This window comes from Silene latifolia, chromosome 1 (genome assembly GCF_048544455.1).
Source record: "Silene latifolia isolate original U9 population chromosome 1, ASM4854445v1, whole genome shotgun sequence".
Taxonomy (NCBI): Eukaryota; Viridiplantae; Streptophyta; class Magnoliopsida; order Caryophyllales; family Caryophyllaceae; genus Silene; species Silene latifolia.
The window spans coordinates 169,078,534-169,092,683 of NC_133526.1; the positions used below are offsets into that span (position 1 = coordinate 169,078,534).

The 14,150-nt window shown below is 38.1% G+C and overlaps 2 protein-coding genes across 2 annotated transcripts; both read right to left on the reverse strand.

Annotated features, from left to right (window-relative positions):
• Nucleotides 1–3,120: 3,120 nt before the first annotated feature.
• On the reverse strand, nucleotides 3,121–7,311 carry LOC141611366 (uncharacterized). The gene is made up of 7 exons (XM_074429894.1): nucleotides 5,300–7,311; nucleotides 5,115–5,208; nucleotides 4,872–5,029; nucleotides 4,516–4,567; nucleotides 4,340–4,419; nucleotides 4,155–4,248; nucleotides 3,121–4,038 (listed from the first exon to the last, which is right to left on the reverse strand). The coding sequence occupies exons 1-7, from the start codon at nucleotides 7,061–7,063 to the stop codon at nucleotides 3,332–3,334; spliced, it is 2,949 nt and encodes a 982-aa protein (XP_074285995.1). The 5' UTR covers nucleotides 7,064–7,311; the 3' UTR covers nucleotides 3,121–3,331.
• Nucleotides 7,312–9,252: 1,941 nt separating this feature from the next.
• Nucleotides 9,253–13,196, reverse strand: LOC141611377 (short-chain dehydrogenase TIC 32 B, chloroplastic-like). The gene is made up of 8 exons (XM_074429902.1): nucleotides 12,904–13,196; nucleotides 12,176–12,407; nucleotides 11,609–11,688; nucleotides 11,292–11,445; nucleotides 10,324–10,402; nucleotides 10,076–10,160; nucleotides 9,938–9,987; nucleotides 9,253–9,716 (listed from the first exon to the last, which is right to left on the reverse strand). The coding sequence occupies exons 1-8, from the start codon at nucleotides 13,022–13,024 to the stop codon at nucleotides 9,531–9,533; spliced, it is 987 nt and encodes a 328-aa protein (XP_074286003.1). The 5' UTR covers nucleotides 13,025–13,196; the 3' UTR covers nucleotides 9,253–9,530.
• Between the last annotated feature and the right edge of the window lie 954 nt (nucleotides 13,197–14,150).

The following is a 14,150-nucleotide window of genomic DNA, read 5'->3' on the forward strand; positions in this document are numbered from 1 at the left end:
CACCCGAGTTAGCTCATACGTCATCCCATTTTACCGTCTTTTGTATAATATCGTAGTACTAATAACTACTCTACCAACATCATTCACCAATCATATACGACAATTACACTAACATGCATTCATTTAGCACACGGTGTAAAAATTCAAAAGCCACGTCAGTATTCGTATAAACATATACTACTATTTCTAAACATAGTACTCCTAACAACCTAGCATTCAACTTCCCCACACTTTCATGCATAATGGCAAGCACTATATCATACAAGAACTTAACGTAAATCATACATTCATGCAAGAATACAACTATACAACTTCCCACATAGCGTTCTCCCATACTTTTAATCACCCACCTAGTGACCAACCGAGACAATAGGCACTAGTTTTGATATGAGGGCGCCCACTCATCAAAAACCGATCTTCTATCATACTCAAGTCGGGTTCATTTTATTCGACACACCTATGTTCATTTTGGTTTATTTGTTTAGGTTCCAAAATCGTCACTCTGATACCACTTTGTAACACCCCCTTCTTACCCGGCCAAGGTAATTGGGAGATATTACCATCTCGATTTCCCGAGGCGGTAAATCGGAGGTACGATAGAGAAAAAATTTATTATAAACAACTAGTTTAGCGATTACATAAACCATTAACTAATGAATAAAATACAACTCGCAGCTACTATGCTCATCTAACTAACTATACACATCTCGTGACTCATCAAGCTCGTCCCATCTGATCTCCCGCGTACTTTCCAACCAACCTGTATCTAACCTGTTCCCCATATGACCAAAGGACATCATATGGATCAACACAGGCCACCCCGAGATAGACAGGTGACAAAGCACAGACAAAACAAACATCAGTTTCAATAGACAAACAAAAGATGACATGACTCAAGTGTGAACATGCAACACGACTACTAATGTGAATGAGATACTATCAAACCACCACCACTACGGTACCGGGACACGCCCAGGCATACCGACAACCACACGGGTACCGGGACACGCCCAGACATACCAACAACCGCAAACAGGTATCGGGACACGCCCAGACATACCGGGTCCTGAAGCCAACCGGATCCCCTGCCAGACGTCGTGTCTCAACCACACGAGTCCCTCCGTAACTCAAGCCATTAATGTGCACATCCCTCTTGAAGTGAGAAGCTCCAAGAGGCGACTTAAGCGTAAGACGGTCTCCCAACCGTCTTACGTCTCCAAATTAACAACAATGACAACAATATAACGATAACAACAACAAATCCTCCAACATATGATAACGACCAATACATGAACCATAGACAACATATCATAATTATTCTCTTAATGATGCAATTACCACTAAACATGTTATAATGCAAATGCCCTAATTATGCAAAACTAACAACAACATCAACATTATTGAAACCGAGTAGGATTAACCTACTTTTAGCAATCTCCTCAAGCTACTCGAATTCGGACCGAAACCGTCTCAAGGAACTGTCTCATACTATACAAATCACATAATAACTATCACAATACATCCTATACTAATATACACTACAAAGCCCCTTACTACTACCCCTTAATTACCCCAAATACACATACTAATCACTAATTAATTACCCATGACGAATTCCCCCCAAAAGTTAGGGTTTAAAGACTAGAAAAGGAGAGATCGTGGTAGATCTTCTAATCCAAGCTTAAATCCAAAGTGAAAGGTGGTTGTGAGGGTTTTAGAGAGAGTGGAGGGAGTTTGGAGAGATAAGGAGAAAGGTGGAAATGATTTTAGGGTTAGGGGAGAAAGGGGATTAATCCCATGTTCTGAAAGCAGCGGCACTCGACCGAGTGCCGAGTCCACTCGGTCGAGTGAACTCATTCGGCCGAGTAGCACTCCACTCACTCGGTAGAGTGTACCTTTCACTCGACTGAGTAAACCCACTCGATCCACTGCAACACCACACGGTCTAGGCTCAAGTCTAGTGTAGGGCTATCCTTTCCTTCCGAGTGCTCTCTTATCGGTCTAAACCTCCTTTCACGCGTCCCAAGGTCTAAGTACGAGTCCCACAAAGGCCGGGTATTACATCCTCCCATTACCTTGGTCGGGTAAGAAGGTGGTGATACATTGGTCGAGTAGATCAAGCACGTAGATGTCGGTAGCAAAGAGCGCGGACTTAGAATAGAAAGGGCGAAGAGAAGGGCGGACACTTGCGTGAAAAAAAGGGAGGCTGAAGACCTCAATTTATACTAATCACGAAGAGTAGGTTTAGGAAAATAGATCCAGAAAATATCTGAAACTGGTGGAGAACAGCCCAGAAGAAGGCGCAACAAGTGTTGCGACCTTTCCAAGAGGCGCAGCAGCCACTGCGTCCTCTCTTGAGGCTTTTCCTCCTCAGCAAGAAAGATTTACGCAGCTTGAGTTAGAAAATAGGGAAGATATAGGACTTCTTTACTCTGCAAGGCAAGATATTTCGTAGAAATTAATAATAATATAAAACTTAGCACACATTTTCAGAATATTCCGACTCGGACGGTTTTAGAAAATGAAGACGGTTACTGTCAAAACGACCGTATCGGCACGTAAATGACGCCCAAGGGGTTGCCATGAATGTTTTAGCTACCACTTGTCGATGGATTTATGAAATGTCATAAAATCGCAACGTATGCTAAACATGCGACCCAACACTGGGTGTTTGGCAAAAGGTGTAGAAACGAGGTATTTACAACAAAAACTAAGTAAAACAACAATAAGTCTTTCTTAACACTAAGTAAACATACAAGCGAGAAAAAGAACTCCGTCTGTAGCGTCAAGGCGGCTTGCTGCTTTGCGATCCTCCTGCTGAACTCCAAGGCGACTCTCCCATGGCTCGCCTGATCTCCTCCGTGTCTATGCATCTTGGGCTTCAATAATGGGTTGTTCTCCTAACTCTTAGCCACTTCAACTTAATTCTTACTAAACCCAACCCTTCACACAAAACACATTCACTTAACGAAACAATATCAACACGATTATCACGTAAATTCCACCAATATAACTCCCAAATCCAGCTTAAATCGCCAATCTTAATAACTAGAAAACACACTACATCAACGAAGATAATGTTGTTGTTGTTGTTGTTGTACAATAACTTACGCCTAATGTAAACCAATAATTTACTTCTCCCCCGAAAAAACCATATTTTACACCTATTTTGCAAACAATATTCACTTTATCTGTGTCTACATGATTTAAAACCCTATCATTTAAACTCCAACAGAAAAATAAATCAACATTTTCACAGTAACTCTACATGAGAATCGAAATGGAACCATGTTTTCAAACAAAAAATTCACTACAAATTCAGAAGCAAGCCTCAAAAGAGATTAGTCTGACGTCCTACCCTTAAAGGAACACCAAAATTCTGGTACGCTCTAATCTCACCACCAAAACCTGCAGTGACAATGACCAACCCCCACGCTCTTGCTTGCATTGTATCACCTCCATGGCTCCCTCCTCCATCAAACCATGACCACCCTGATGACCACGATGCCGATGCAGCATTGTTTGATGATATTGAAGGTGAATCCCCGTATCTTATTGACGCCCCTCCTGTGGAGTCAAACGACTCTCCTATCCCTGATTCTGTCCGGGTTATCCCTGAAGGATCTGATGATACCGGACTTTCCGGAGCCTTATCACCATCCACATTCTCATCACCATTGTTGTTTTCGTTGTCGGTCTTCTTTTTGTTAGGCAAGGGAGGTAGATGCCTCTTGCTGTTTTTGTTGGGGTCGTCTTTCCTAGGCGAGCTCGTAGTTGTTGGTTTTTTGGTGTTCTTCTTAGGGTGTAACTGTATTGTAGGTGGCTCAAACTTTAGGCTCCCGGGCCATGGAATGGCGACTGACACGTCCTTACAAGGGAAATGCTCGTATGATTTTGTGTCGATTGTGGTCTTGGTTTTGGTATTTTTTGGCTCCTCTCGTTTCCAAACATATACGTTGGAATCTTCACTCCCACAAATTACATATTTCCCATCCGGGCTGAACGACGCTGCTATTTGACTGCTTGTATTCCGAAATCCTGTTGCATTTTAAATGCAAATATCATTAGTACGCAGCTATTCATGAATCAGTTTAGCAGAATGACTCATTGCATTATATGACTACATTATATGGAACGGTGGTGTGCTTTTGTACCTCGGAACTTCTGGAGTACATCTGAACCATCAAATATCCGTATCCTCGAGTCAGCAGAAGTTACAAGGACTTCAGTAGGGTTTTCTGGCATAAACTGCGTAAAAATGTGAAGATTTAATTGATTAAGTTTCCCATCTTCATCATAAAAATTAAATTGAGCATGCTGAAACATATAGGAGAAGTACCTGAAAGCCAGTTATCTTCTTTGGAGCAGCTTTCTTCTTGTTCTGGACATCAAACTGGCTTAATTGATTAAGTTTCCCATCTGCATCATAAAATTGAAACGCATGTTACAGTTTGTAGAATTAGAAAGCCTGTCCTGTTTTCTATCACACTCTTTTGTCAGACACGAAACTCATACCTGTTATGCTATACATCCGGCAGTTCCCTTTGTGAGAGCCAACAGCAGCACCCTGCACAAAGAACTTTGCTTTTAGTTACGGGTATCCGACTCAAGTTCATGTCTTCCTGTCTTATCAGCTATCTTATCAAAAATCCTTCCAATTTTAATCAAGTATCAAAATACTAAATGTGTCCAAATGTCTAGTGTCGAACATATAAATGGAGTATTGGTTTATTTACATTTCAATCAGTTCCAGAATAGAAAATTCCATCATTCGGGAAATCTTTTCAGAAACCACAGGACGGATATGGCAGACAATCATTCTTCTGAATTGCTAACATGTGTCAGAAAAGAGAAGTAACAAGTGACTGAACCTGGCCATCTGGAGTATAACAAGCAGCAGTAACCATTTCATGGAGGTCAGTCCAATCAACAACCCGTCTTCCAGACACGTTCCAAACCCGGACCTTAGCATCAAGTGAGCCGCTGATGAAATAATCGTCATTTACAGGATTGAATTGTATACAAGTAACTGGAAATCAAACACAAAGGTCAGCTTCATTTTCAAGTAAAGATCGAGCACAAGTCTCAATTTCATGTCATTAAGATTAACTCACCGTAGTCGTTGTGGGCAAACAATTTCAGACAAGCCTTTGTTTTTACATCCCACAATCTCACAGTCTTGTCCATTGAAGAGGAAAGTAAATGATTCTATAAATTTGAAACCCAAAATCAAAATCTAATAATAATTCGAGTACCTATTTATATCATAAGAATGAAAATGATAAGTTGGTTCTACTACCTTAGAAGACCAAGAAAGGTCTAACACATCATCCAAGTGACCTATAAAGGAACAAAGCGGGTCATTGGAAAGCGAAAACACAGTGTCAGGCAACTTAACATAATCTGGCATGAGACCCCCTTTGCGGCTAGCAGACTTGCCTTTCTTCTTCTTATCAAGGGCAGACAAGTCAGGAGCCAAAGGAGGCTTGTCTCGGTCAGGGGAGGGGCAAAACATGGGGTGCAATGGGGTTGAATTGCCAGCATCGTCAGGGGGCTTTAACGATGCAATCTCACACTCTTGAACCTCCCAAATATGGATCACCTTATCCTCCCCAGCACTTGCTAGGTACCTTCCATCCACACTAAACTTCATAGCCCAAATAGACCCTTCATGAGCTTGTATTTCCTGACATAACCTCAATGCTGTCAAATCCTTGTATACCTTCCCTTGTGATCTAACCCTCACCCACTCACTACTCGGAGGGTTATTATTATTACTATTATTAATATTCCCTTTCCCGCCTTTCTGTGGCGGTTCAGTGACTTGAGTCGGTACAGATGGAACAGCTGGCACATCCGGGTGGTCTTTCTCGTGACCGGTCCCTAGACCGGTCACAGAATTGGCCACCTTGTTAATATTTTTGAGCAGAGAAACTCCCCTGCGTTTGCTGTACCGAAAACTCTTGGACAGATAAGCATTAACACTGGTTTTCCTCTCAAGACCGCCACCACCTGCTCCACCGTTTAGACTCACATTTTCTCTCCTCATCAACTCCTTAACCACAGGAGAATACCCTACAGATTGTTCGAATTCCTCCATAGTCAACTGCCGTCCTGTTTGAAGATCACTAAACTTATTCCACATACCATCTTCATTAAATTCCTTGACTATAAACTCCTTTCCCGTATCCAAATTCTTTATTAAAAAAAACGCTCCAAGCTGTTCCCCACCCGTGCTGTTCTTTTTATGATTCGTCCTTGCCTTTGCCCTCCCTTTTTTCCCGTTTTTCTCTTTCGCATTTCCACCGTTATTATTACCGGTTGTGGTTGAATCATAGTTCAGCTTACATAATCGAGCAAATGGCACCAAGGTAGACAAAGTCCTGGTCAACCTCTGTTTGGAAACCTTCCCGATCAACTGTTCCTTCCTCTTTTTAGTCTCTATCGAAAATGGGAAGATATCCCCATCCGACCGTGACCGTATTAAAACAAACGGGTGGTCATCCGTGTCCGTATCAGGGGTCTCCCCTGAGGGAGAACCTGAATTATCAACACCACCATCAGTCACATTATCGGTGTTCTCAACCTTGTTTGACTCAGTTTTCTTAATGCCTTTGCTGCCGCCTTGTGCAGACGGTGGCAAAGGAGGAGCATTCATACCCATGACCTTCTTTGACATGGCCATTGTACGTAACCTAATAAGCTCCTTACTGCTGTTCAACCCCATCCCCTGCAGCAACCTTTTTCGACGCTCTTGTATTGAAGATGGAGCCGCCATCCAAACATCATAATCTTGCTCCTGATCCGACTGTGGAGGAAGTGGTAGGGGTGGCATTTGCATTATTGACACGGTGGATAAACGTCCACCAACGTCGGTAGCAAATGACATACGTGGGTCCTCAAACTCGTCATCTGACGAGTCTTCTGAGGACGCCATTGCTGCTAATAAATCCATGGGTACAACTGCGGATATCCGATTGTTGGAATCGAAGAAATTGTCGTCGTCGTCGTCGTGGGATCCTAGACCGTCCCAATTCATCGTCATTGTACGTTTCATTTCCATTTTGTTGACCACAGTTATTTCTTATACTACAAATATGGTTGATGTTATTATTCAAATTGTGTTTATTATAATCTACTATGTTCATTTGATGAATGTATGTTAAATTAAACCCAATTTTTTACGTTAGATGGCGACTTTTGTTTAGGAAAATAATGTAAGAAGAAAGACATGATCATCTTTTTTTTTTTTTTTTTTTTTTTTTGTTTGGGTTGTGGAAGGGAGGAAAAAAAGGGGGTGATTGGATGATTGACGTTAAGAAATGGAACCTATATTTGATTTTTAATTACTGTTATTATTGTCATTAATAAATTAATAATTGATGTTCCTTTGGCAAGAATTAAGATGAGAATTTCTTTGTTGATTGAAAAGAAAAATAAAAGAAGGAAATTGTCATAGTTCATGGACAAGAACATGTGGTCACGTCTTTATGCATTATTAGTAGGAGTAATTTAGTGGTCAATTCATGATAAACTTTTCCATTTGTATTATGGAAGAATCAGACAATGTAAATTGATACATTTAATACTCCCTCTATTTCGGTCATTTGTTTACCTACTAATTTTACTTTAGTGTGTCTCGGTTATTTATTTGTCTTTCTATTTTAGAATTCCCTTTGATAAGCTATTGAATCTTTCACAATTAATTGTCATCTAATAATTGGTCTCCCTCTTTCACCTTGCTCTTTATGCCAAAACCAAAAAACAAACAAATGACCGGGCACAGGAGTAAATTTTATCATTTGATTAAAATACAATTTAAAAAATACTTTATTACGGAGTATTCTCTTATGATTAATAATACATATATTTGGAAGTTTTCTATCAAAAACTATGTATAGGTAATTAACTTTGGAAAAAAAATATCTTAAGTTACAATTTTTGTCAAATGCTATCTAACACAGGATTTGTAATTCTTTTGTTAAACACTAACAAAGTCAATATTCAGATAGAAAAAAACTTAAAATCAGCGTTGATTTATCTATAAACTCGTTTCATTTTTTCCAATTTGTTTCATTGGCCTACTTTTTATAAGGAGAAAATTAGATTTATAGAGCAAAATGAGAAAAATGGAGGGAATAATAACGTTTGACTCTAACTTTATCGTATTATATGGTAATGCTCCTAAACTTATTCTCCAAAAATAAAGGTGGGGGATGGATGACAACGGTCAACCATAAGGTAATTTTGGAGAAAATGGAAAGGTAGTTTGAAAGTACTCCGTACTATGCAAGAGTAGAAAGAAAACTACTCGTAGTTAGTTTGAGTTTCTTACAAAAAAGAGTAGCTAACCTTCTACCCAATACCCATTCCAAACTAACTACCTACCTTCTATTTGGGACATTCCAATCAAATTACTCCTTCCATTTAATAAATCAAATGTCCAAGTTTTCATAATAAATGTGAATTTTGTATATAACTCCCTTTTATGTACCGTTTACAAATAATTCTCTTTTAAATCCATTTTTACAAATAACCCCCTTAAATATCACAATCCTAAAAATTACCCCCTAATGTTGATTACTCTAACGATTTTAATAAAATCCGATCTATATACGATATTACAACTTAAACTTATGTAATATACATAAACTACCCTTACCTTACTCATAACACTACCGTACCCATCCAACAAACACACTCATTCATTCAATCATCTACTTAATCAATAAATCCCAAATCAAAACATAAACCCTAAACAAATCAGTTCCCAAATCAATTTCAAATCAATCAAGTAAACCCAAATTTCGCCACTCCTTTCCCATTGCGAATTGTTGCCGCTTCTTGTTATGGGAAGTATACTCCTTTCGTGACACTTTCCTCCAGTGCAACTGCCTAGATCTGGCAAACAGATCAAGTTGTGTTGTGTTCGTGTCAATATTAAACGGGTCACCACTACTCTAACCCTAACCCGACCCAATTACATAAACGGGTCATTTGTTTCAACCCTAACCCAACCCATTTTGACCCGTATTTTAACCCTAACCCGACCTGCAACCCGCGGATGATCCGACCCGTTTGACAGGTCTAGATGGGAATGAGTAGCTTTAGACACTGTTTGACAAATAACTCATACACATGTCCCATTTATTGAGATGGCCGGACTCGAAACAAATCAATTGTCTTTAAATTAAAAATTCTTCTGTTCGTTGGAGTTGACACTGTAAGGACTTGAACTGTTTTACTTGTCAATAAGCATTTGAATATGATGCATTACTACGAAGGATAGTGTGCTACAATACCACCATGTTAAATGTTAATAAGGTTTAATAATGTTTCCTGGGGTTTCAATTCTAGCTTCCACACACATACACAATCAGCTGAGCACTAGATCAACTTAATTTGAGCGATATATAAAAAAAAAAAAAAAAGTAAACAAATGATTGAGACGTAGACATTGTAGAAAGTCTTATAATGGAGAGAAAAGTGGACAGGAGGATCTTTGATTGGTAATTAGATTAAAGAGGGTGCTACTGCTGAACTGCGGAAGACTCTGCTGAGGCAATCAACTTATCACTAAAATCCCACAATTTCTTAGCCAACACCTCATCTCTGGCCATTCGACTCGGTTTTGTCTCATTGCAGTCCACGAAATACTTTGCGGTTATGCCTTTCATTTTTGGATTGAGGGCAACATAACATGTTGTCGCTGCTCCCTGAGAAATTGCATGCTCAAATTCAACTTTGTCAGAATTCAAAGGTAGTATACATTTCAATTTCAATTTCAATGTTAGTGCTTGTAATTCTACTACATACGAAACTGATACGTATTGAGTACTTAAAAAGAGAATTCTAGAGGATTTTAATTCCTAACACTAGTAATCAATAACATTATTCATATTATAGTAAGGAACAATTGTATATGTTGCTGAGTTACCTGAGGTACATTCTTCCAAATGAACAACCCTGTCAGTATATTTAGACATCCTGTTGTACATAAATCAAGCCAATGTACATCGTTACACTTTACTTTATTTCTTTATTGGAAGTACGAGGAAAGAACCAAAGAGCTTACGCATTAGGAAGTAAGAGTGTCTCATTAGATTTGTCATGATGATTCCCGGGTGTACCGAGTTTACAGTAATGTTTGCCCCTTCCTCCTACAAGTTACAACAAAATGTCAAACAATCTGTTTTAACTTTACAAGTTTTTACTTCATATCTAGGACTTATTTTTTAGAATTTAACACACCTACAAATTTTACAGTAAACATGAGGAATAAGAACCTTTAATACTCCATAAGATGGATTAGAAAAGGCTAACCTTGAGGCGACGAGACAATTCGTTTGCGTGTAATATGTTTGCTAACTTAGATTGTCCATAAGCTCTCTTGTCTGAATATCTGAAGTAAATTAAACATAATTAGTCGCAGCAGCATGCAGCAATGAAGGTTATTCAAATATGCTTTTTATTTGTCCTATAAATTTACAAGGGGTTGGAATGTTGGATACAATTTGATCTAACCTTAAACTAATTTGTTATGAGTCATTCAGAAAATTGTTGGTGATTTAAGAGTAATTACCGGTTCATTTGGCGTAATTAAGGTCGGTTCATTGATGGGTAATTTCTAAATAATATAATGCGAGTTCGGGAAATACGGAGTGTACACTTGTATAATTATTTACGGGATTGCGGAATAGTTTTCGTTCGAATAACTATGACGGGGTCTCGCTACCCTTCAGAAATACATCTCCATGTTTCCCTGTTTCCCAAATCCTTTCTATATAAATAGATAAAGGATGAGAAGAAAAGGACACACAGAAAAACATAATCTTCTAGTGCATCATCAAAATAACGATATAACATTCTACACAAAATATTTCTATATTACGTCTCTGATTTTTGTGCGGGCACCGTCTTATCTCAATAAGAAATTCGGTTTCACCCAGGCACTAATAAGGGTCGAATTATTCTATTAGGAAAGCGGAGTCGATTTGGTGCGGTTTTATTGTCAATTCTATTTCGTGCATACTCAATATCTAACAAAAATCATCTTGGCTTTTGACACTGCTAATGTTGTACATTTATTTACCTATACCTATACTAGTACATACAAGAGACGGAAAGCTTTTTAGGCACTGGGAATGTTGTAAACTATTGGGTAAGATAAGTAGTTACAACATAACGTCGTAACACGAGGGTACCTACAGCTGCAAGTCTGCAAGATTCCATGGTTGGACTATAACTAGTTCAGTCCCTATCAGAAAACAGTAGTAAGAAATCTAACATACCCTTTTTTTTCATTAATTTTATTGAATCGAATTCCTCTCTTATAAGTATGAACGTGTGCTATGGATGATAAATTCACAATCCTTCCTTCGATTCCGGTAGCTTTGGAGGTTTCCTTCATCTTGTCAAGTAGTAGATTCGTTAGCAAAAAATGACCTATAAAAAAACAGAGGAAATAGGAGATCAAATTTCGTTTTTACAATACTTGACCTTGAGTAATTACTGTTTTAATCATTTGTTTACCTTAATTTAAAATTGACCTCACTAAAACAATTAAGTACGACATTCATTTAACTAGTTTTTAAATGTACACACTTGCCTATATGATTTGTTGCGAATTGAAGCTCTATACCATCTTCAGAAAGCTGATATGGACAGAACATTATACCAGCATTGTTTCTGAAATCAAAGGGAAGAGATATTAAATCAGACCTAAGGAGCTGATCCAACCGAAACTGAAACTACAACAGTGACTTCGACGAGGACAACAAAAACACTAACAAATAAAGCCTTATTAATACGATAATGACTTTAAGCATAAAGAGTGTGGAGTAGAGAGAAGAAAGTTCTTACAAAAGAAGTACTTGATATGTCTCGTTCATTTATTTACTATTGATTTTAGACTCGTTATATGCAGATACATGAAATTAGGGTAGAAATATTTATAATTAACCCAAAAAACATGCCTCAATACTCAATAGAGAATGTTAGCAAATAAATGAGATGTGGCCAAAAGGAATAAGTAAACAAAATGACCGCGACAAAGAGAGTATTAGGACCACTAGTCCTATTGACTGTACAACAGATTTAAATGCAGACCACCACCACAAAATGTACATGTATTTGATAAGAGAGATGAGGTATTTTTGGAACATAAGGGTAGTACATTAGAATATTAAGAGGAATTTTAAGAGCAAGAAAGTTGTCGGCGAAATCTTTGATAGACTTGAAAGAACATAGATCAAGTTGGAGAAGGTGAAGTCGAGCACAAGGATTGTCCTTGAGAATGAGTTCTTTTGCTTGATTGGCAGCCTTGGTGTTTCTTGCAGCAATGAAAACGTTGGCGTTTCGAACAGCCAACACTCTTGCTGTCTCTAATCCTATTCCACTTGCTCCTCCTGCACTTTATTTCGCAGTTATATCCATGATCATATATACTCCGTAGAAAAGTAACTGAAGCTTAATTAAAGCACTTGAATGATACAATAATAATATATATACCTCTCATTTTAGATCAATCCATTCTGTTCTTATGGATGAATGAGGAGGATTAAGGTATTAAGACCAATCTTACAAGTCATGCAGCAAAACACAATTTACAAAAGCTTTTACGAAATAGCATCAAGTTTAAGGAAAATGTAAGGCAGGTTTTGAGTTGATCTATAGTATGTAAGACCGTCTCATACAAACTGCATTGGATTAAGGCTTTTGCTTGGTTCACTTCAAAAATGGAGAGGAATGGTACGTATAAATGTATAATGTATACTACTAAAACTCAAGGTAGTCGTCTTAGGTTAAGAGTTAAGACTGTGTATATGATTTTGTTCTCAAACACACTTTTTTTTTGGGGGGTATGGTGCAAAGGAAAAAAAAGAGATGGGAAAGAAAGCAAACCAGTGATAAGAACAGTAAGGTGAGTAGCATCAACTCCTTGAGTGACTTGTTCAGCAGTAGAAGAAGATCCAAACCCAGTTGGGCCTGGATATCCTGTTATCAATGTCAATATATTCACCATTTTTAGAACTTGCTTCTATCTATCTATCTACTACTAATGTGTCAAAATAATGATATATGGGAGAAGTTGAAGGTGATAGTAATGTGTGAAAATAATTATATATGGGAGAAGTTGAAGGTGAGACATGAGACTTGTATTTCAAGTGCTTAAAAATAAGAGATTAAAAATGATTAGGTGAAATATAGTTGTATCAGAATTTAATGAATTAATTGAATTTATCGTTGAATAGTAAATGAATGAATGCTTTCACCATTCGAATCATTGTAATAGTAATAAATATAATAGTTGGACATTAATCATCAACTCAAGGTTTTGGTTGACATGATTCATCTATTATCGTATCAGACCCAACGTAACCGAATGTCACAGATTCAAATCCTGGCAGCCTCCAATAACTCACGAGAAGTGAAAATTCAGTACATGGTATGAGGGGGCCTGTCCACTAACAACTCTTCGAGCCCAATTGGCACTCGAGTGAGGGGGCGTAATAGAAATAAATATAATAGTTGGCCTCAACCATCACCTTAAGAGTCCAATTGGCACTCAAGTGAGGGGCGTAATAGGAATAAATATAATAGTTGGCCTTAACCATCACCTTAGTTTTGGTTGAGATGGTTCATCTATCAGTGCACTAACCACTCTTCGAGCCCAATGGGCACTCGAGAAAGAGGGCGTAATAGAAATAAATATAATAGTTGAGCCTCAACCATCACCTTAAGGTTTTGGTTGAGATGGTTCATCTATCAGTTTCAGCATAAAAGGTGTACGTTTTGACAACGATCTGTAGATCCGAACTACAAAAGTGAACTATTACAACATTAAAAGAGTGTTATTAAAACAACTTAGACTAGTTGTGACGGTACTATTCCGTCAAAAGCACTGTTCACATTTGCGACGGGCTAAATGTGACCAGTTTATGAGAAAATGTGACCATTTTTTTATAGTTGACATTTTATGAACAGTACTTGAGTGGTTATATTTAATCAAAAAGTGGTCATATTTGCCCGTCGCAAATTGTGACCGTCACAAGGGAGAATTGCTGCAAGATTAAAACATAACTTCTTTATGCGAACATTAAAAGGGCTAATGTGTGATGAGTTGATGATATACTTTTCCTTTTCCTCGT